This window comes from Bufo bufo, chromosome 2 (assembly GCF_905171765.1).
Source record: "Bufo bufo chromosome 2, aBufBuf1.1, whole genome shotgun sequence".
NCBI classification, from domain to species: Eukaryota; Metazoa; Chordata; class Amphibia; order Anura; family Bufonidae; genus Bufo; species Bufo bufo.
Window position 1 is genome coordinate 432,759,513 of NC_053390.1, and position 22,276 is coordinate 432,781,788.

Sequence of the window (22,276 nt, forward strand, 5' to 3'; positions counted from 1 at the left end):
CACGTCCAATGACACCAAGTGAAGGATGAGGAGGACATTTCTCCACAGAAAGATCAGATGACCATTGAAAAGAGTTTTAAAGACTTTCCAGCTGATGACCTATCCTCAGGATAGGTCATCAGTGTCCGACCGGTGGGAGTCCAACACACAGTACCCCCACCTATTAGCGGTTCGAGATGGCAGCGGCGCTCCTGTTGGCGCTGGTGCCTTCTCGCAGCTCCGTACATAGCGTAGCGGCGGTGCTTGGTGTCCTGCTCAGCCCCATTCACTTCTATTAGGGCTGAGCTGCGCCTAGACCACGTGACCGATGAACGTGTCATCACTGACCTAGGAAAAGCTGACAGAAGGCCGTGGCACCCACCGGAGCTCCGCTGCCTTCTCACACAGCTGATGGGCAGGGTCTCGGACCCCACCGATCAGATACTGAGGGTAGGTTATCAGTTATAGTGCCTCAGAAACCTTCTTTAAACATAACCAATGGGGCGTCACTTCACCAGACGAATGATCCTTTGGGTTGAAACTGTCCTTTTTCGATAAACTGTAGACTAAAGTGAATGGGTAGTGTGGACAGTTATGGATCTATAGAATAGGTAATGAGAAAGTGCCACCCAGGGTGTGGAATGTCACAATGAAGAGCTGCCATTCTCAGGTGACTGTATTACACTCCATCAATGCTCTGTAATGGGCGATGAATGGAGCAGAGGGTGGCAGGAGTCAGCAGAGGGGGCCACCCACGTCCCCTGCAGCTCCCTCTACCTCCCGGAGCCGCTCCCATTCTTCCCCAGCGCCCCCCTTCCCCCGCTCACCGCTTTCTCCAGGTGCTGACGGGCTAGCTCGCTGTTCTTCGTGTGGTGATACAGGACGGAGCCGAGCTGCAGGTGAGTCCGGGCCTCGATGCGCTGCGGCGGCTTGAACTGGAAGACGGCCTGCAGGCAGTGCACACACAGACGGATTTTCGGGGGACTAGAAGTGCGAAAGTGCTCTGCGAAACCCAGCAACGCCAAGTACCAGGACTCCGAGGCCTCAGCCTGCGGAGCTACTACCGCCGCAGCCGCCATCACTGACACCAACAACAAGGCCCTGGCCACGCCTCCGGCTGAAGACTCGCGAGAGTGCGGTGCATTCTGGGAGCTGTGGTCCCGGCATTGTCTTTAGCGCTCTCCTAGTTTGGAGCAGAGAACCACGTCCGTTTCTTACTATGGCCAGGGTTGTCAACCTAATTATTATTTTTATTTTGGGGCAAATTATCCAAAAATCACGGACAGACGACATGTTTTCCGGACAAATTGGAAAACTATAATGAACTATAAAGATTATAAGTAATACATGTCTATAGGTCAGATACTGAACATGTTACCAGTAGTGTGGAGGGAACTAATGTTTTCAAGTTTGGCGTACAAGGTTCGGGTTAACTAAGAATTTCGTTCAGAATAGAAGTATATGGCCAGCATAGACTTGTGTTAGGCAAGTTGGAACCGAACCCGAAGTTCGGAAAAGGTTTTTAACAGTAGAAATTCATTTTTGAAATTATTACCCAAAGTCTTTGCGAAGTAATAACTTTGGCTCATCTGAGCCAATACATTCTAATACTGTACGGAGAGCTCGCTCTGTACAGTATTCAAAGTTTTATGCAAATCACTTCAGATGTTTCATCCGAAGTCGATTCGCTCATCCCCAGTGACGTGTTTCAAATCAGGTGTTGATCCTGAGAAAAATGCTTTTCAATGGAAAAAAAATGATCTCCACATATTTGGTATGGCCACATCTGTAACGACCCACATTACGCAATTATCATGTAAAATAAAAATTAAAAAACGCAAAAAGCCAGAATTGCTGATTTTTGCTTATTTGTGACCAAAAACGGAATAAAAGGTGATCAAAAAGTGTTATGTGCTCCAAAATGATTACAACGCAAACTACAAGCCGTCCCACAAAAATCAAATCCTCACACTGCTCCGTAAAAATAAAAAAGTTATGGGTCTTGCGATGCAAAACAATAAAAAAAAGGGGGTTTTATTGCGCAAAAGTAGTAAAAACATCGCAAAAATTAAAAACTCAGTGGCAGTATTGCTGTTTTTTCCTATCCCCCTCCCAGAAAGAGTTAATAAAAGTTAATCACTAAGTTATGTGTACCCCAAAATGGCACCATTAAAAACTACTACTTGTCCCGCAAAAAAACAAGCCCTCATACAGCTACATAGATGGAAAAATAAAAAAGTTATAGCTCTTGGAAGGCGATAATGAAAAAAAATTGCTTGGTCAGTAAAGCCCAAAACAGGCTGGTCATTAACTCCTTAAGGACACAGCCTTATTTCACCTTAAGGACCAGGCCATTTTTTGCTAATCTGACCAGTGTCACTTTATGTGGTGATAACTTTAAAACGCTTTGACTTATCCAGGCCATTCTGAGATTGTTTTTTCGTCACATATTGTACTTCATGACACTGGCAAAATAAGGTAAAATTTTTTTTTTATTTATTTATAAAAAAAATACCAAATTTACCAAAAATTTGTAAAAAATTGCAAATTTCCAAGTTTCAATTTCTCTACTTCTATAATACATAGTAATACCTACAAAAATAGTTATTACTTTACATTCCCCATATGTCTACTTCATGTTCGGATCATTTTGGGAATGATATTTTATTTTTTGGGGATGTTACAAGGCTTAGAAGTTTAAAACCAAATTTTTAGGGACCAGTTCAGGTCTGAAGTCACTTTGTGAGGCTTACATAATAGAAACCACCCAAAAATTACCCTATTCTATAAACTACACCCCTCAAGGTATTCAAAACAGATTTTAGAAACTTTGTTAACCCTTTAGGTGTTCCACAACAATTAATGGAAAATAGAGATACAATTTCAAAATTTCACTTTTTTGGCAAAGTTTCCATTTTAATAATTTTTTTCCAGTTACAAAGCAAGGGTTAACAGCCAAACCAAACTCAATATTTATGGCCCTGATTCTGTAGTTTACAGAAACACCCCATTTGTGGTCGTAAACCGCTGTACGGGCACACGGCAGGGCGCAGAAGGAAAGGAATGCCATACAGTTTTTGGAAGGCAGGTTTTGCTGGACTGTTTTTTTTGACACAATGTCCCATTTGAAGCCCCCTGATGCAACCCTAGAGTAGAAACTCTATAAAAGTGACCCCATCTAAGAAACTACACCACTCAAGGTATTCAAAACTGATTTTACAAACGTCGTTAACCCTTTAGGTGTTCCACAAGAGTTATTGGCAAATGGAGATGAAATTTCAGAATTTCAATTTTTTGGCAAATTTTCCATTTTAATCCATTTTGTCCAGTAACAAAGCAAGGGTTAACAGTAGGGTTGTCCCGATACCACTTTTTTAGGACCGAGTACAAGTACCGATACTTTTTTTCAAGTAGTCACCGATACCGAATACCGATACTTTTTTTAAATGTCATGTGACCGTTTTGGGGGATCTGTGGATGACGCACTGTCATGTGGGGGATCTGTGGATGGCACTGTTATGGGGGATCTGTGGATGGCACTGTTATGGGGGACCTGTGGATGGCACTGTTATGGGGGATCTGTGGATGGCACTGTTATGGGGATCTGTGGATGGCACTGTTATGGGGGATCTGTGGATGGCACTGTTATGGGGGATCTGTGGATGGCACTGTTATGGGGGATCTGTGGATGGCACTGTTATGGGGGATCTGTGGATGGCACTGTTATGGGGGATCTGTGGATGGCACTGTTATGGGGGATCTGTGGATGGCACTGTTATGGGGGATCTGTGGATGGCACTGTTATGGGGGATCTGTGGATGGCACTGTTATGGGGGATCTGTGGATGGCACTGTTATGGGGGATCTGTGGATGGCACTGTTATGGGGGATCTGTGGATGGCACTGTTATGGGGGATCTGTGGATGGCACTGTTATGGGGGATCTGTGGATGGCACTGTTATGGGGGATCTGTGGATGGCACTGTTATGGGGGATCTGTGGATGGCACTGTTATGGGGGATCTGTGGATGGCACTGTTATGGGGGATCTGTGGATGGCACTGTTATGGGGGATCTGTGGATGGCACTGTTATGGGGGATCTGTGGATGGCACTGTTATGGGGGATCTGTGGATGGCACTGTTATGGGGGATCTGTGGATGGCGCTGTTATGGGGGATCTGTGGATGGCGCTGTTATGGGGGATCTGTGGATGGCACTGTTATGGGGATCTGTGGATGGCACTGTTATGGGGATCTGTGGATGGCACTGTTATGGGGATCTGTGGATGGCACTGTTATGGGGGATCTGTGGATGGCACTGTTATGGGGGATCTGTGGATGGCACTGTTATGGGGATCTGTGGATGGCACTGTTATGGGGATCTGTGGATGGTACTGTTATGGGGGATCTGTGGATGGCGCTGTTATGGGGGATCTGTGGATGGCACTGTTATGGGGGATCTGTGGATGGCACTGTTATGGGGGATCTGTGGATGGCACTGTTATGGGGGATCTGTGGATGGCACTGTTATGGGGATCTGTGGATGGTACTGCTATGGGGTGGGATATCTGTGGATGGCATTGTTATGGGGTGGGGGGATCTGAGGATGGCATTGTTATTTGGTGGGGGATCTGTGGATGGAACTGTTATGGGGAGGATCTGTGGATGACACTGCTATATGTCATCCACAGATCCCCCTCATAACAGTGTCCCCCAATACACCGGGCCCCGCCGCTCACCGAAGTATTTATAAACGTGAATCCTTATCCTGTTGTTAAGTTGAACTAACGCTGCCCTCTCCCATGTTCCCCTGTATCCCCCTGCATCCCCACAGCACTTACTTAAGCTTCCATAGCAGGCAGAGCGGACGGCACCAGTAACGTCACTCACTGACGTCGCGCGTCTGCTCCGCCTGCTTCACTCATAAAGGGGGCGGAGCAGGCGCTCTACGTCAGTGAGTGACGTTACTGCTGCCGTCTGCTCTGCCTGCTATGGAAGCTTAAGTAAGTGCTGTGGGGATACAGGGGAACATGGGAACATGGGAGAGGGCAGCGTTAGTTCAACTTAACAACAGGATAAGGATTCACGTTTATAAATACTTCGGTGAGCGGCGGGGCCCGGTGTAAGAGTACAGTGACTGCACCGGGCCCCGCCCCTAGTTACGCCCATAGTATTCTATTTATGTATCGGGGCGGGGTATCGGCGGCTGAGTACCGCAGAGAAAACTCGGAATCGGTCCCGATACCGATACTAGTATCGGTATCGGGACAACCCTAGTTAACAGCCAAACAAAACTCAATATTTATGGCCCTGATTCTGTAGTTTACAGAAACACCCCATATGTGGTCGTAAACTGCTGTACGACGGGCACACGGCAGGGCGCAGAAGGAAAGGAATGCCATATGGTTTTTGGAAGGCAGATTTTGCTGGACTGTTTTTTTTTTACACCATGTCCCATTTGAAGCCCCCCTGATGCACCCCTAGAGTAGAAAATCCAAAAAAGTGACCCCATTTTAGAAACTACGGGATAGGGTGGAAGTTTTGTTGGTACTAGTTTAGGGTACATATGATTTTTGGTTGCTCTATTTTTCACTTTTTGTGAGGCAAGGTAACAAGAAATAGCTGTTTTGGCACCGTTTTTATTTTTTATTTACAACATTTATCTGACAGGTTAGATCATGTAGCATTTTTATAGACCAGGTTGTCACGGACGCGGCGATACCTAATATGTATACTTTTTTTTTATTTATGTACGTTTTACACAATGATTTCATCTTTGAAGCAATAAAAAAAATCATGTTTTAGTGTTTCCATAGTCTGAGAGCCATAATTTTTTCAGTTTTTGGGCGATTACCTTGGGTAGGGTTTGATTTTTGCGGGATGAGATATATATTTTTTTGGCACTATTTTGGGGTGCGTGTGACTTTTTGATCGCTTGCTATTACACTTTTTGTGATGTAAGGTGACAAAAAATGTTTTTTTTAGCACAGTTTTTATTTTTTACTGTGTTCATCTGAGGGGTTAGGTCATGTGATATTTTTATAGAGCCGGTCGATACGGACGCGGCGATACCTAATATGTATACTTTTTTTTATTTATGTAAGTTTTACACAATAACAGCTTTTTTAAAACAAAAATAATGATGTTTTAGTGTCTCCATATTCTGAGCCATAGTTTTTTTTTTTTTTGGGCGATTGTCTCAGGTAAGGGCTCATTTTTTGCGGGATGAGGTGACGGTTAGATTGGTGCTATTTTGGTGGGCAAGCGCCTTTTTGATCACTTGCTGTTGTACTTAGGCGGTCGATACGGACACGGCGATATCTAATATGTATACTTTTTTTTCCCCCTATCTTTTACCATTTTTTTTAAACTTTTTTTTACTTTATTTGGGGAAAATGACGTTTTTGTTTATTTTTACTTGAAACTTTAAATTTTTTGGGGGGAAAACTTTATTTTTTCAAATTTTTTTCACTTTATTTTTTTGTCCCACTTTGGGACTTGAACTTTTGGGGGTGTAATCCTTTACAATGCATTCCAATACTTCTGTATTGGAATGCATTGGCTGTATGAGTAATACTGTGTGTATTACTCATACAGCTTCTGGCCTGTGAGATCGAGGGGGCTGGATCTCACAGGCTCGTCAATGGAAGGCAGCGCAATGCCTTCCTTAGGCATCGCGCTGCCTTCCATGCCATCGGGTCCCCCCTACAGCCGCATGGGGACCCGATGGCACCACCACACGCCGCCACCGCAATGGGTAAAAGCCAGAAACCGCAGGTCTGAATTGACGGGACCCCCCCGCGCATTTAGCCGAGGTGCCTGCTCAATGATTTGAGCAGGCACCGGCTTCCAATCACCGCCCGCCGCGCTGCGGTGATCAGAAATACACAGGGCGTACAGGTACGCCCTGTGTCCTTAAGTACCAGGACATAAGGGCGTACCTGTACACCCTTGTCCTTAGGTTAAAAATGACAAAAAATAACTATTTACAAAAAAAGTAAACGACTTGAATGGGTCCGCGATCCATAAGATACAACCAAAGATAGGACTTCACCTATCTTTTGCGGAGCCGAGGCACAGATCCGAAGCCCATGGAAGCACTATGAAGCGTTTCCGCTGGCTTTCGTGTCCGTTCTTCCACACCATAAAAAGATAGAACATGTTCTATCTTTGGCCGTATCTTGCGGATCGCGGACCCATTCAAGTCAGGGGGTCCGCACTGCAATATGGAGTGCACACGGCCAGTGCCCGTGCATTGAGAAAGTATTATCATATGCATGAGCCCTAAAGCTCAGGCACCCGCTGCCTGGAGAGGGTGTCTTAAATACCCAGGGACCCTCAGGATGGTGTGGGCACGAACTGCAGACCTAACACCCCATTGATTGGCAGGGTCAGACATCTCACCTGACCATATCAATATTGTGCCTACACTGTTGCTCCAAGTAGCGGCACAAGTGCAGAGCAGCGCAAATACCGACTGTGCATGTGTCACTACACTTCTGAGTTGTGCACAAACTACAGTGGGATGCGAAAGTTTGGGCAACCTTGTTAATCGTCATGATTTTCCTGTATAAATCGTTGGTTGTTACAATAAAAAATGTCAGTTAAATATATCATATAGGAGACACACACAGTGATATTTGAGAAGTGAAATGAAGTTTATTGGATTTACAGAAAGTGTACTATAATTGTTTAAACAAAATTAGGCAGGTGCATAAATTTGGGCACCACAAAAAAAGAAATGAAATCAATATTTAGTAGATCCTCCTTTTGCAGAAATTACAGCCTCTAAACGCTTCCTGTAGGTTCCAATGAGAGTCTGGATTCTGGTTGAAGGTATTTTGGACCATTCCTCTTTACAAAACATCTTTAGTTCATTCAGGTTTGATGGCTTCCGAGCATGGACAGCTCTCTTTCGAGCATGGACAGATTTTCAATTATATTCAGGTCTGGGGACTGAGATGGCCATTACAGAACGTTGTACATAAATGCCTTAGTGGATTTTGAGCAGTGTTTAGGGTTGTTGTCTTGTTGAAAGATCCAGCCCCGGCGCAGCTTCAGCTTTGTCACTGATTCGTGGACATTGGTCGAGAGAATCTGCTGATACTGAGTGGAATCCATGCGTCCCTCAACTTTGACAAGATTCCCAGTCCCTGCACTGGCCACACAGCCCCACAGCATGATGGAACCACCACCATATTTTACTGTAGGTAGCAGGTGTTTTTCTTGGAATGCTGTGTTCTTTTTCCTCCATGCATAACGCCCCTTGTTATGGCCAAATAACTCAATTTTAGTTTCATCAGTCCACAGCACCTTATTCCAAAATTAAGCTGGCTTGTCCAAATGTGCTTTAGCCCACCTCAAGCGGCACTTTTTGTGCTGTGGGCGGAGAAAAGGCTTCCTCTGCATCACTCTCGCATACAGCATCTCCTTGTGTAAAGTGCTCCGAATGGTTGAACGATGCACAGTGACTCCATCTGCAGAAAGATGATGTTGTAGGTCTTTGGTGCTGGTCTGTGGGTTGACTCTGACTGTTCTCACCATTCGTCGCTTCTGTCTATCCGAGATTTTTCTTGGTCTGCCACTTCGAGCCTTAACTTGAACTGAGCCTGTGGTCTTCCATTTCCTCAATATGTTCCTAACTGTGGAAACAGACAGCTGAAATCTCTGAGACAGCTTTCTGTATCCTTCCCCTAAACCATGATGGTGAACAATCTTTGTCTTCAGGTCATTTGAGGGTTGTTTTGAGACCCCCATGTTGCTACTCTTCAGAGAAACTTAAAAGAGGAGGGAAACTTACAATTGACCCCCTTAAATACTCTTTCTCATAATTGGATTCACCTGTGTATGTAGGTCAGGGGTCACTGAGCTTACCAAGCCAATTTGAGTTCCAATAATTAGTTCTAAAGGTTTTGGAATCAATAAAATGACAACAGTGCCCAAATTTATGCACCTGCCTAATTTTGTTTAAACAATTATAGCACACTTTCTGTAAATCCAATAAACTTCATTTCACTTCTCAATTATCACTGTGTGTGTCTCCTATATGATATATTTAACTGACATTTTCTATCGTAACAACCAAAGATTTATACAGGAAAAACATGACGATTAACAAGGTTGCCCAAACTTTCGCATCCCACTGTATATTTACTTCAAACATAAATTCAATATCAACACTAAAAAAGTGACTGCTGGGGAGTTAAAGGAACAAGTCCATTACACCGCAGAGCCTGTTCCTTTCTCCAGACTACAGCTGGGGCCCTCCTGTGAAGTTCTAAAGTTACTAAGCTTTGTGGCCAGGCCTTATTATCCTCATGGCAGTGCTGATCATAGGCATTGTTACATTATCACTGTAAAACCCAGGCCAGAACCACTGTGACATCATCAGAGTAGAAATCAGGTTAGCAATATTGTAACATCAAAGTATAACCCAGACCAACACAATTGTGACATCATCACAGAAGAACCCAGACCAACACCACTGTGACATCATCACAGTAGTACCAAATCCAGTTCTATTGTGAAATCATAATAGAACCCAGGCAAGCACCATTTTGACATCAGTGATGAACCTAAAGGGAACCTGTCACCTGGATTTTGGGTATAGATCTGAGTACATGGGTTGCTAGATGGCCGCTAGCACATCCGCAATACCCAGTCCCCATAGCTCTGTGTGCTTTTATTGTGTAAAAAAAACGATTTGATACATATGCAAATTAACCTGAGATAAGTCCTGTCCCTGACTCATCTCACGTACAGGACTCATCTCAGGTTAATTTGCATATGTATCAAATCGGGTTTTTTTACACAATAAAAGCACACAGAGCTTTGGGGACTGGGTATTGCAGATGTGCTAGCGGCCATCTAGCAACCCATGTCCTCAGCTGTATACACAAAATCCCGGTGACAGGTTCCCTTTGACACAACTATGACATCATCACTGTAGAACCAAGGGAAACACCTCTGTGACATTGTCAAAGCAGAACCCAGGCCAGCTCCATTGTAACATCATGACAGAAAAAATCACAGCAGCGCCATTATGACATCGTTACAGTGGAACCCAGGTAAACACAATTGTGACATCACAATAGAAGAACCCAAAGAAGAATCATTGTTATATCATAAAAGCAAAACCTAAACAAGCACTATTATCACATCATCAAAGTAAAACTCAGGACAGCATCATTGTGACACTATCATAGGAGAACCCTGGAAAGCACCATTGTGAAATCATCACAGTAGAATCCAGGCAAGGAAAACTGTGACATCCTCACCATAGAGCCCAGACCAGCATCACTGTGACATCAATACAGAGCAGGACCATTGTGACATTGGTGTTATGGTTATGTATTGAATGGATTTTCTAAGCCCAGAATCCATTTGGCGCACACTGAACTGGGGTGCTGCGTCTAAGGAATCCCTTGGAGGAGGTGAGGACTTTGCTGCATTAGAATTCCCAATCATGGATTTGTGGCAGCGCTGTTAGAGTGAGCTGTGATCAGAAAAGGAGCCATTTGTTGTCAACAGGAAAGCAGTACAGGAACCATGCACAGTATACAATGGACAAAACAAGAACACCATTGAGAATAGCCGTAAATCAGAATCAGGAGTAGTATTACAAGTTATAGGTAAGATATCCAAAGGACAAAGTAGGAATACCACAGACAATGACAAGGTCACAAAGAGGAGCAAACACTAGGAACAAGAAGCCAGTAAGGTAGAACTTTGCTCACCAGGCAATGAATGAGAGAAATGGCTGTGGGGGTGTACGCAAATCTCAAGGTTTCACAGCAAAACTTTGAACAGGCCTCCATGCCTCCCCCAATACGCATGCGTCAATCACTCCCATGCAAAGAGCAATACCCCACATTTCTTTTGATGTGGACATAATTTTAATGTCAAAAATTGTAATAAAAAAAATCAGACTTCGGAGTTAGTAAAGTGGAACAGGTGCATCATAAATATGGCACTGTCACTCTTCGGTGTGGGAGGGAAACCAGCACCGAACGTAGGAGGAAAAGGGGTGATGGGAAAAGGCCTGGAAACTAGGGAAAGGAGCTGGACACCTCCTAGAAAAACCCTAATCAAAGTCCTGACTGACTGCAAGTATGAACTGACCCTGAAGGTAGGTGAGTTCATACACCAGAACCTAAAGTCCTAACTCACCCTGTAGGACCCTGGTACTAATGTCAGGACAAGAAACAACCTGTTCCTCCAAATGGTAGGATGAACAGGAGTCTCCCTCAGGCCTAAACACAAATGACAGGGGAAAGAGCAACACAAGAAAACCCACACAATAAACAAAAGGGGAAGAAGACACTTAAAGAGGACCTTTCATCAGTTTAGCCCTAGTCTAATTATGGTCACCTTATAGGGCAGCCCCCACTGATGCCATGGCACTTTTTTCTTCCAAAGACCCCCCCGTTTGTCCGCTGTTGGACGCGTTGATTTCAGCGCCTTAAATTATAATGAGACAACTCGGTTATACTAGGGGGAGACTCATAGTTTTGCTGGGGGCGGTTCTCTTCTCCCTGGCTGTGAGCGCATCCAATCAGAGCGCACCGCTCTTAGCCAGGGAGAGAGCTTCTAATGAGCTCATCAGAAACAGCCAGAAGAAGCTTCATGGTGCATAGCAACAGGGCACAGAACCAGCAACAGATTCCAGCAGCAAAACCAGTCACATGAGGAGAACAAGTAATGTCTAGCCACCTAGCAACTGGATGGCCACTGGAACCCAGTAGAGGTGAGCAACAATCTCATAACTATTAAAATAAGTATAGTTCTGACAGAATCACAATAGAACCCAAGCAAGCACAATTTTTCCCAGTAAAACCCAGAAGAGCACTACTGTGCTATCATCAGAATATAACCCAGGAAGCACAATTGTGGCATAATCATAGTAGAATTATGGCCAGCACAAATTGTGACATCATGATAGAATAATCTATATCCTTGTGAAAGTATTCCCCTTGGTGTCTGTCGTTTAGTGCATTACAACCTAGAATTAAAAGTTTTGGTTTTGTCGCATTTTAACCATTTCATTTATGCAATGTGCCTACAACTTTGAAGGTGCAAACTCCATGCAGATGTTGTCCTTTATGGTATTTCAATCTAGGACCCCAGCGATGGAAGGCACCAGTACTAACCACTGAACCACTCTGCTTCCTCTTTGAGTTGCATTGGTGTATAGCAGTCTTCAAGCCATGCCACAGATTCTCAATTGGATTGGGGTCTTTTGCAGACTTAAGGACCTTTCAGAATGGATGTATTTATACTCACTTTATGTGACACTTTAATTGCACACAGGGGGACCTTATTCACTGTAGTGCATTTTCATAAGTGTACAGTATTATCTAATGATATTATAGCCAAAATGAATGCTCATTGCCTTTAAGAATGAAATCAGCTTGAACTAAAGTTCTGTTATGTGGCTGAAGAGGCCAAGATGAGTTCATGGCAAGTTCAGTTTATATAAGAGTTATGGTGAATATAAAGGACATTGTATTTTAAAAGTTATTGCTAAAAGATATGGGTTTATCTATAGGGAGTATACTGGTTTCTCCAGACATGTCTGTCTGAAGGGAACAATGTTTGTTTCATGGCTATGCTATGACAAGATAAGAATTTATATCCTTAAGACATATCTGGTGTGTGATGTCTATTCATATATTCACAAGTATTATATATATTCATGTGTGCATTTATTTAGCTTTTTAGTATGAACATATCAATAATTCATGTATAATATGCAATATAGATATATATAGTATAACCAAATATTATGGTATACTTTATGCCGTGTGTATCTCACTGGGTGGACATAGTCTTAGAAGGTATAGAAAGCACTAAGGTTTTCTACTAATGGAAGTTTCTCAGAAAAGCTAATGTTATTCCAGGTGTCGTTACTCAATAGCTTGGACAGTTAGATATACAAACCCACGGTGCAAGTGTAAGGCCCATTGTATTTCTTATCAAACCCATACATTCAAGAGTCTTGGAAAATCATAATAGTACCAGTAAGTCTGTAAAGATTACCACAGAGTGTCAGAGAAGTATCCCTCCTCTTTGATATACGCTGAGAAAGGTTAAAGGGTACATAATAAAATAAAGCCACGTTATGTATGTTTTCACTTAAAAGTCTGATGTTACAACAGTGCCATCTGGAGGCAGATGGACAATATTACATCATTTACCATTTTTCTTTATACCATTTCAAGGGTTAATATGACATCATTGTATTATTAGCATGTCAATACACCCACCTTACCTGATTGGAAATCCCTAATCCAGAAGGGGATGATTCTTAGATAAGGTGTGCAGAGCATCAGGGGCTCTGACCAAAAAGAAAAACTTGCAAAGGAAGATGACCACAAGAAACATATACCAAAAGAAACTTGCATTATATTATGAAGGAAAGTTCTTGAGAACTGGTCCCATCTGAAACTCTGTCTACCTTTGACCCGGTAACGTATACTGTGCTTATTGCTCGTGATATTAATAAGATATTTCTCTCGGTATATAGCCAAAAGTTCCCATACTGTGGGAATATACAGTCAGGTCCATAAATATTAGGACATCGACACAATTGTAAAATTTTTGGCTCTATACACCACAATGGATTTGAAATGAAACGAACAAGATGTGCTTTAACTGCTGACCGCCAGCTTTAATTTGAGGGTATTTACATCCAAATCAGGTAAATGGTGTAGGAATTACAACAGTTTGCATATGTGCCTCCCACTTGTTAAGGAACCAAAAGTAATGGGACAATTGGCTTCCCAGCTGTTCCATGGCCAGGTGTGTGTTATTCCCTCATTATCCCAATTACAATGAGCAGATAAAAGGTCCAGAGTTAATTTCAAGTGTGCTATTTGCATTTGGAATCTGTTGCTGTCAACTCTCAAGATCCAAAGAGCTGTCGATATCAGTGAAGCAAGCCATCATTAGGCTGAAAAAACAAAACAAACCCATCAGAGAGATAGCAAAAACAGGCGTGGCCAAAACAACTGTTTGGAACATTCTTAAAAAGAAGGAACGCACCGGTGAGCTCAGCAACACCAAAAGACCCGGAAGACCACGGAAACAACTGTAGTGGATGACCGAAGAATTCTTTCCCTGGTGAAGAAAACACCATTCACCACAGTTGGCCAGATCAAGAACACCCTCCAGGAGGTAGGTGTATGTGTGTTAAAGTCAACAATCAAGAGAAGACTTCACCAGAGTAAATACAGAGGGTTCACCACAAGATGTACACCATTGGTGAGCCTCAAAAACAGGAAGGCCAGATTAGAGTTTGCCAAACGACATCTAAAAAAGCCTTCACAGTTCTGGAACAACATCCTATGGACAGATGAGACCAAGATCAACTTGTACCAGAGTGATGGGAAGAGAAGAGTATGGAGAAGGAAAGGAACTGCTCATGATCCTAAGCGTACCACCTCATCAGTGAAGCATGGTGGTGGTAGTGTCATGGCGAGGGCATGTATGGCTGCCAATTGAACTGGTTCTCTTGTATTTATTGATGATGTGACTGCTGACAAAAGCAGCAGGATGAATTCTGAAGTGTTTCGGGCAATGTTATCTGCTCATATTCAGCCAAATGCTTCAGAACTCATTGGACAGCGCTTCACAGTGCAGATGGACAATGACCCAAAGCATACTGCAAAAGCAACCAAAGAGTTTTTTAAGGGAAAGAAGTGGAATGTTATGCATGTCCCAATATTTATGGACCTGACTGTATAGTGTTAGGCACCTCTATAATGCTGATTATTCTCTTAGCAAAGATGCATATTTCTAATGAAAGATCTGGCATTATTTGAAAAGAGGACTCAACCCTTTGGAAGTTATATTCCGTAGTCTGATTGCCGAGCTGGACATTTTATCATCTTAATATCATATTTTTGATTGGTCATAGGGAAACAGAATCAAGGAATAACATATATTTTTCCTGTATTAATCCGTGTTTTGTTATAGCCTAAACAGAAGATCTTAAGTTTCTCCTGGTATATAAATCATTGGTCTATTTGTTAAAAGTATAACATTGGCATTTTGTCATAAGTAACTTTAAGTTGTACTGTGCTGGTGAGATAGTGGTGTGTTACCACCACCGTGTGGCATATTTTGGGTATTATTTTACAGCTTCATTGTTTGTCTTTGCAATTGTATTCATTTTATATTCTTGGTTTGTATTGTGTATAATAAATTACATATATATTTTTGCATAGACAATTGTCCCTTTGTTTCACTGCTTGCACAATCAAATTAAGATACTCGATAAAAGAACTTAGAGGCGATTATGTCCGCCTGAAGGATCCTCTCTTTTATATGAAGATTCTTTTTATATAGAAGATATTCGACATAAATGGAGGTCCCACCGAGATCAAGATAATTCTTTCATTGTTTGTGCAAATAGTGAAGGGTCCCATATTTATTCTTGTCTATCCAGAGTGGTTTTGCATCTGTGTATTAATTATTGATCAGAAACATGAGTGCAATAGGCAGTGACCCGGGTAGTGGCCGTGCTACAGCTGATAGTCCATCTAACCCAGAGCAGCTGATCCATAACATTGTTGAATATATACATTCATGGGGTAAAATTGATAAAGATATAAATGAATGGATTAATGAGCTGCAGTAAAGAGCCAAGGAAGAACGTGGGGATATATGGAAGCCAAGTGGCCTGGTTCATAGATACCTGACATACACTCACCTAAAGAATTATTAGGAACACCTATTCTATTTCTCATTAATGCAATTATCTAGTCAACCAATCACATGGCAGTTGCTTCAATGCATTTAGGGGTGTTGTCCTGGTCAAGACAATCTCCTGAACTCCAAACTGAATGTAAGAATGGGAAAGAAAGGTGATTTAAGCAATTTTGAGCGTGGCATGGTTGTTGTATTTCACAATCTGCTCAGTTACTGGGATTTTCACGCACAACCATTTCTAGGGTTTGCAAAGAATGGTGTGAAAAGGGAAAAACATCCAGTATGCGGCAGTCCTGTGGGAAAAAATGCCTTGTGGATGCTAGAGGTCAGAGGAGAATGGGCCGACTGATTCAAGCTGATAGAAGAGCAATGTTGACTAAAATAACCACTCGTTACAACCGAGGTATGCAGCAAAGCATTTGTGAAGCCACAACACGCACAACCTTGAGGCGGATGGGCTACAACAGCAGAAGACCACTCATCTCCACTACAAATAGGAAAAAGAGGCTACAATTTGCACGAGCTCACCAAAATTGGACTGTTGAAGACTGGAAAAATGTTGCCTGCTCTGATGAGTCTCGATTTCTGTTGAGACATTCAAATGGTAGAGTCCGAATTTGGCGTAAACAGAATAAGAACATGTATCCATCCTCTGATGGCTACTTCCAGCAGGATAATGCACCATGTCACAAAGCTCGAATCATTTCAAATTGGTTTCTTGAACATGACAATGAGTTCACTGTACTAAAATGGCCCCCACAGTCACCAGATCTCAACCCAATAGAGCATCTTTGGGATGTGGTGGAACGGGAGCTGCGTGCCCTGGATGTGCATCCCTCAAATCTCCATCAACTGCAAGATGCTATCCTATCAATATGGGCCAACATTTCTAAAGAATGCTATCAGCACCTTGTTAAATCAATGCCACGTAGACTTAAAGCAGTTCTGAAGGCAAAAGGGGGTCCAACACCGTATTAGTATGGTGTTCCTAATAATTCTTTAGGTGAGTGTATATTGATGTATTACAAGATAATAACAAGAAGGACCAACACCTTTTATGCACATTGCCACCTGTTTTGTATGCATTGTTAGCGGTCAGTACTCTTTCACAAGATAGATATGAGGCTATAATGAAAACGCGGACCTATGTATTCCAGTTAGAAACAGAACTAAAATCCGCAGAGGCAACGATCAAGGACTTGAAGTACAAACTTGATCATAGCCATGATGCATATCAAAAGGCAAAAAGTGACTTGGAGGAGTTGCACCTCCGTTATTCCAAAATTCAGCAGACAGGCAAATCAAGCCGTACTATAGTTAATGCTGATAGAGATCTGTCTAAGGCCCCCTGCACACGAACGTGTGCTTCCCGTTGCTGTATTGTGGACCGCATTTGCGGATCCGCAATACACAGGTGCCATTCCGTGGGCATTCCACATCACGAATGCGGACCCATTCACTTGATTGAGTCCGCAAATCCGGAGATGCGGAATGGTACGGAACGGAAGCACGGAACGGAACTCTACGGAAGCATTATGGAGTGCTTCCGTGGGGTTTCGTCCCGTACTTCCGTTCCGCAAAAAGATAGAACATGTCCTATCTTTTTGCGGAACGGCCGGATCGTGGACCCATTCAAGTGAATGGGTCAGCGATCCGCTGTGGCTGTCCCACGGACTGTGTTCGTGCATTGCGGGCCTCAGCACGACCACGGGGCGCACATTGCGGATAGGGGCAGCTGCCTGGGCCGCTGGGCTAACAACCCTGAACATTTTTTAGGGGCAATTCCAGGTCCCAGCTCAGCCCCATAAAGCAAATAGGGCAGGGTCAGAGCCCAGGCCAACGCAAGGTTATCAAGGTAGTTGAGGAAGAATCTAAATTGATTTCTAATCCTATTTTGCCTTGTAGTGTTCCTGACCCTAAAATTGTGGCCAGGGATGAGGTGTCTAATATGTTATCTATCTTGCAGGCTAATCATGTCAATCCCTGCAATCCTGTGTCCTATCCAACAAGTGATCCTATCGTATCAGGGTCAGGCTGTGAACCGTCTATAAACTGTGACATAGTCCAGTTTTCCCCAAATGTGGGGGCTACTACTCCTGCTCCGTGCAGCAGGAATGTCAAGGATTCACCAGAGGTCGCGACGCTGCAGAGAGGTCACATGAAATAAATAAACATCCTAACTTCCTATGTGATTTATTTCAGGTTGAAGGCCGATATTTTGTGGATTCTTATCTTCAAGATGAGCTTATCGGGCCGATCAGGGGTTTAATTGATACAGGATCACAAGCCACATCTTATCACATAGTTATTTCCAACAGGTTCTGGATTTAACAGCAAAGAGACCGAGATTTAAATCCTTCGATGGGTCTTTGATAAGTGTAGGTGTAGACGCTTTGCAGGTAAAAGGTACATCATGGTTAACATTTAGAATTGGCAAGAAGACAATTAAACACCCCACACTGATTGTGGACCTTCCATATGATCGGCTGATCATAGGAATTGACCTTCTGAAAAGGTTGATTTCCATAATAGACTTCATTAATGAAGCAGTTTGGACTCAGGTGAAGGCAGCCATTGCCTATGAATACTCTTGCAATGCACTAACCCAACGTGGTTGTCATGTGATTGAAGAGAGGCCTAACTCTGTTGAAGTTCATTTTAGGAACAGTCAAACGCCAGATGTTAAGATCCTGAAAAATGGTAAGCCCGAGGAAGCTGTCAACGGTGTCGCTCATATCATTACCATCCAGAAGGACAGAATGGAAAAGGTAACCTTGGATGAGGATATATTGATTATTTCGCTTGAAGGGGGAAATCACGAAGTCGCGGACCTGGCCAAGTATACTCAATCCATGGTATGGATTGAAAAGGTCAATGACAATTTATTGATTCCCATACAGGTGAACAATATAGCCAAGTTGGATCTGAAATCCGAAGCCAGCTACATAAGCCTCAGACTCTTCAAAGAGTTTACCAATCCTAAAATGATTAAAAGTTCCTCTCCACAGGACCATTGGGTTCATGATCTGGATGAAGATTCCCAGAGTCATAATGTGGTTGCAAGATGTCTTTTGTCTATCTTCATAGGAAGTAAGACTACAGAACACGTTTTCGTCGTGTTAAATGAACCACGGCATCATATGTATATAGCTAACGACCTTCTACACCGATTTGCCATGCAAATTGATCTGGTCAATAATAATCTATGGTCCAGATTACCGGGAGACCCAGAGGGGTTCCAGGGTGTAGAGCAAGCTTTAAGATGGGGACAACAGATGCCCTATGCCATGAGTATTATGGTTGCTGATGAGGTTAAATTACCTGAAGGATGCAAACCAAGGGACAAAATTTGAAGAACGCAGATGCTTTGATCTGTTTGTCCAACTGGATGCAGCAACTCGGCCTAAAGATAAAGCCCACTCCACTCCTATAATAAACATCCATCAGGATCCATTGCACATGATAATCCATAACATGGCTCCCCATAGCATATCCCTGCAAAAGAACACCATAACTGGTCTAGCTATGGATTCAGAGTACTATTGTCACGGATGATGTTGCAGATAGCTAGAACTTATAAATAAACATCCGACTGGCTTGATCCCAAACTAAGGAGCATATGGGTGAGCCCTATAAAACCCTAAGAGCTCTCCCTGACTGCTATGCCCATGCAAGGGTCTGAATGGTAGACGATTGCATGCCCACGTACCTAAGATTGTGTGACACCTGAAGACCCTATAATAGTGAGGGGACACGACCACCAGCTCCCTGCACTTAATACGGACGGAGTCAGGGTCACCTAGAATCGAGCCAGCAAGGAAACACAAATAAAGAAAAAGACTTATCTTAGCAAACAGCAGCAGCAGCCTCCAACAGTGAACACCTCATCCAGGAAGTAGTATAAACCGCAAAGTGAGACAGTATGGGAGGGAATATAAAGGGAGACAATTAGTCTAAATAGGTGACACCTGGGAGAAGGAAAGGAGATGACAAAGTGAAAACAAAACAAAGAACGTCATGCAAGAGGTAGAGAAGAACGTCTGCCAGACCTTCTCACAGAACTGGCGGTGACAACTATACTTTTGGATTCCAGAATGAGGTCATTGGACTTATTCCTGATGAATACCTAACAGAAGAACAGGTAGTGGAACAACATTTTTCCTCAACAAGAGGGGTTATTCAATATCCACTCTTTTTATCCTTTCAGTTCTGAAGAAGGTACAGGCCACATCGAAGAGTCATCATTGGTTTTCAACCATGAGATCGATGAAAAGGAGTCATGCCAACAAGGACATGATAAGGTACGCTACACCCAAAATGATTTAACTAGTGAGATATTTCCAGAATATCAGGAGTGGGTGGAAGAACAAATCTCTATAGCTAACGCATGCTCCAATGAGTCAGAGCGTCAACAACTAAAGGAGCTCTTCACAGAATTCCAGGACATGTTTGCCAAGGATTTTTATGACTGTGGAGAAACAGACCTACATGTTGCAAGAATCCAGACAGATCCTAATGCACCCCCTGTCTTTGTCATACAATACCTGTAACGGCATACAAGGGAATACTCCAAACTCCCGAACGGAACCTCACGAATAGCTGCTAGCAGACGAATAGGAAACGCACCCAAGCGGCTTACACTCCTAGCAATCAGTCTCTAACAGCATACAGGGAATCCCCCCAAGAACGAGACGAGGCTCCGTGTTGAGGGTAAAGCAGTGGACAGCCAGAGCTGTGTGTTTATTGTTCTTATATAACATTGTTACACACTAGTACCACCCACAGGGTTTTGTGAAAACAACCAATAAACACGTACAATACAGTAAAACACTCCTACACAAAATCCTCCCCTCTGCCTATGATACAATTACCTTACACAATGGGTTGATGTCATTATCACAGGCAGGAGAATACACAATGTCTTCTGTCCTGGAGACAACCGATGAGTAATTCAATTATCTCTCAGGACAAAGGGAAATCGCCAATACACACGTGGAGACAATAGGACAGACATCACTACTCAAATATACAATGTCCCAACCATTACAGTAAACATAGACATTTAACATATCCCTAGATGGCTTGGATCTGAGCGCTCAATATATCCAAACAGCGCTCAGATGCCACAAACACAGTCAAATCGCCATGGGGTTTAAGTTTAGCATGGGCTGATGAGAGGGCCCATAATCCTGGGGCAAGAGGCTGGCAACCAGGCTTCTCCACTACCCAGTGGCGAGGTTGGTTTCGCCACAATACCGACTTCCGCTGGCGGCTTACCAGTCACTATTGGAAATCGTCAAAAACCTGGAGAGGAGGGGCATCATCCGTCCGATACATAGCTCGTTCAACCATCCGATACTTGGAGTCCTCAAACCCAGTAGTCAATTTTGTCTCTGCTCGGACCTAAAGCAATTAAACAAACGTGTTTACATGTCGGGTGGCCCTTGCCATATATTGACCAATGTTTGGCACAAATACAAGGATCCAAAATTTTCACCGCCCTTCACTGTGCGCAAGGATATTGGATGATTAAAGTGGACGAAAGGGATCAGTACAAACTGGCCTTCACATTTGGAAAGCAACAATATGCATGGACCCTACTACCCTTCGGGTACATAAATGCGGGCCATGAATTTGCTGTGTTTATGCATAAGGCAATCCCTAAAGCCACTGAACGAAGTACCTTATCCTATGTGGATGACATTCTAATCAAAAGCACGACTTTTGAGGAACACATTGCAGAACTGAGGCATGTATTAACCCAACTGAGAAAAGCTGGTGTGAAACTTTCTTTGCAGAAGGCCCAATGGTGTCGTGCCAAGGTTAATTTCCTAGGACACAAAATCACTGCTGATGGAATCAACCCACAGAAGAAGAAGGTGGAGGCAGTGATCAATACCAAGTCACCTACAAATCTCAAGGAGTTGATATCATTCCTGGGTATGATGAACTATTCCCGTAAGTTCATAGATAATTATGCCGAAATTACAAAACCTCTTTTGCAGTTGCTGAAGAAAGGAGTGAAATAGGAATGGACTGAGCATCATGAGCAAGCTGTGAAGGAACTCAAGGCAAGGCTTGTCCAGGCCCCATGCCTTGCCTATCCAGAGGGTGGAAGACCTTTCTTCGGTTTCACTGACAAAAGCGTGAGTGGAGTCCTTTTCCAGAAAAAGGAAAACCTGAACAAGATCATCGCCTATGCCAGTGAATCCTTATCACCGTTTGAGATCAAATTCAATAATTGTGAGAAAGCATTATTGTCAACAGTGTGGGCTTTGCAATATTTCAGGAGCTTTATTCAAGACGAAAAGATCATTGTGGAAACTGCACATCAACCACTACAATATTTGCAAAGTGATAGGATCAAGGATGGAAATCTGTCAAGCAGCAGGATAACCGCCTGGACGATGTCCTTAATGGGATGGGCGTTGGAGATCAGGTATAAACAAAATAATAAGAACCCAGTTGCCCAAGGATTAGCTGAACTTCATGATTGTTCCAAGGCGGAACGTAAAGATAAGTCACCAGAAAATGATTTCCGGGAAGAGCAATCTTCATCTCCATATAAATCTTGAAGAGAAGTACTGCA

At 43.2% G+C, this 22,276-nt stretch overlaps 1 protein-coding gene across 1 annotated transcript in view; it reads right to left on the bottom strand.

Moving 5' to 3' along the window:
- Positions 1-1,084, bottom strand: part of MAU2 (MAU2 sister chromatid cohesion factor) — a 70,746-nt gene extending 69,662 nt beyond the window's left edge. Inside the window, exon 1 of the mRNA XM_040417414.1 lies at positions 807-1,084. Within this exon, the coding sequence (XP_040273348.1) occupies positions 807-1,058 (252 nt within the window). The 5' untranslated portion in view covers positions 1,059-1,084. The remainder of the gene's footprint in view (positions 1-806) is intronic.
- Positions 1,085-22,276: the final 21,192 nt, after the last annotated feature.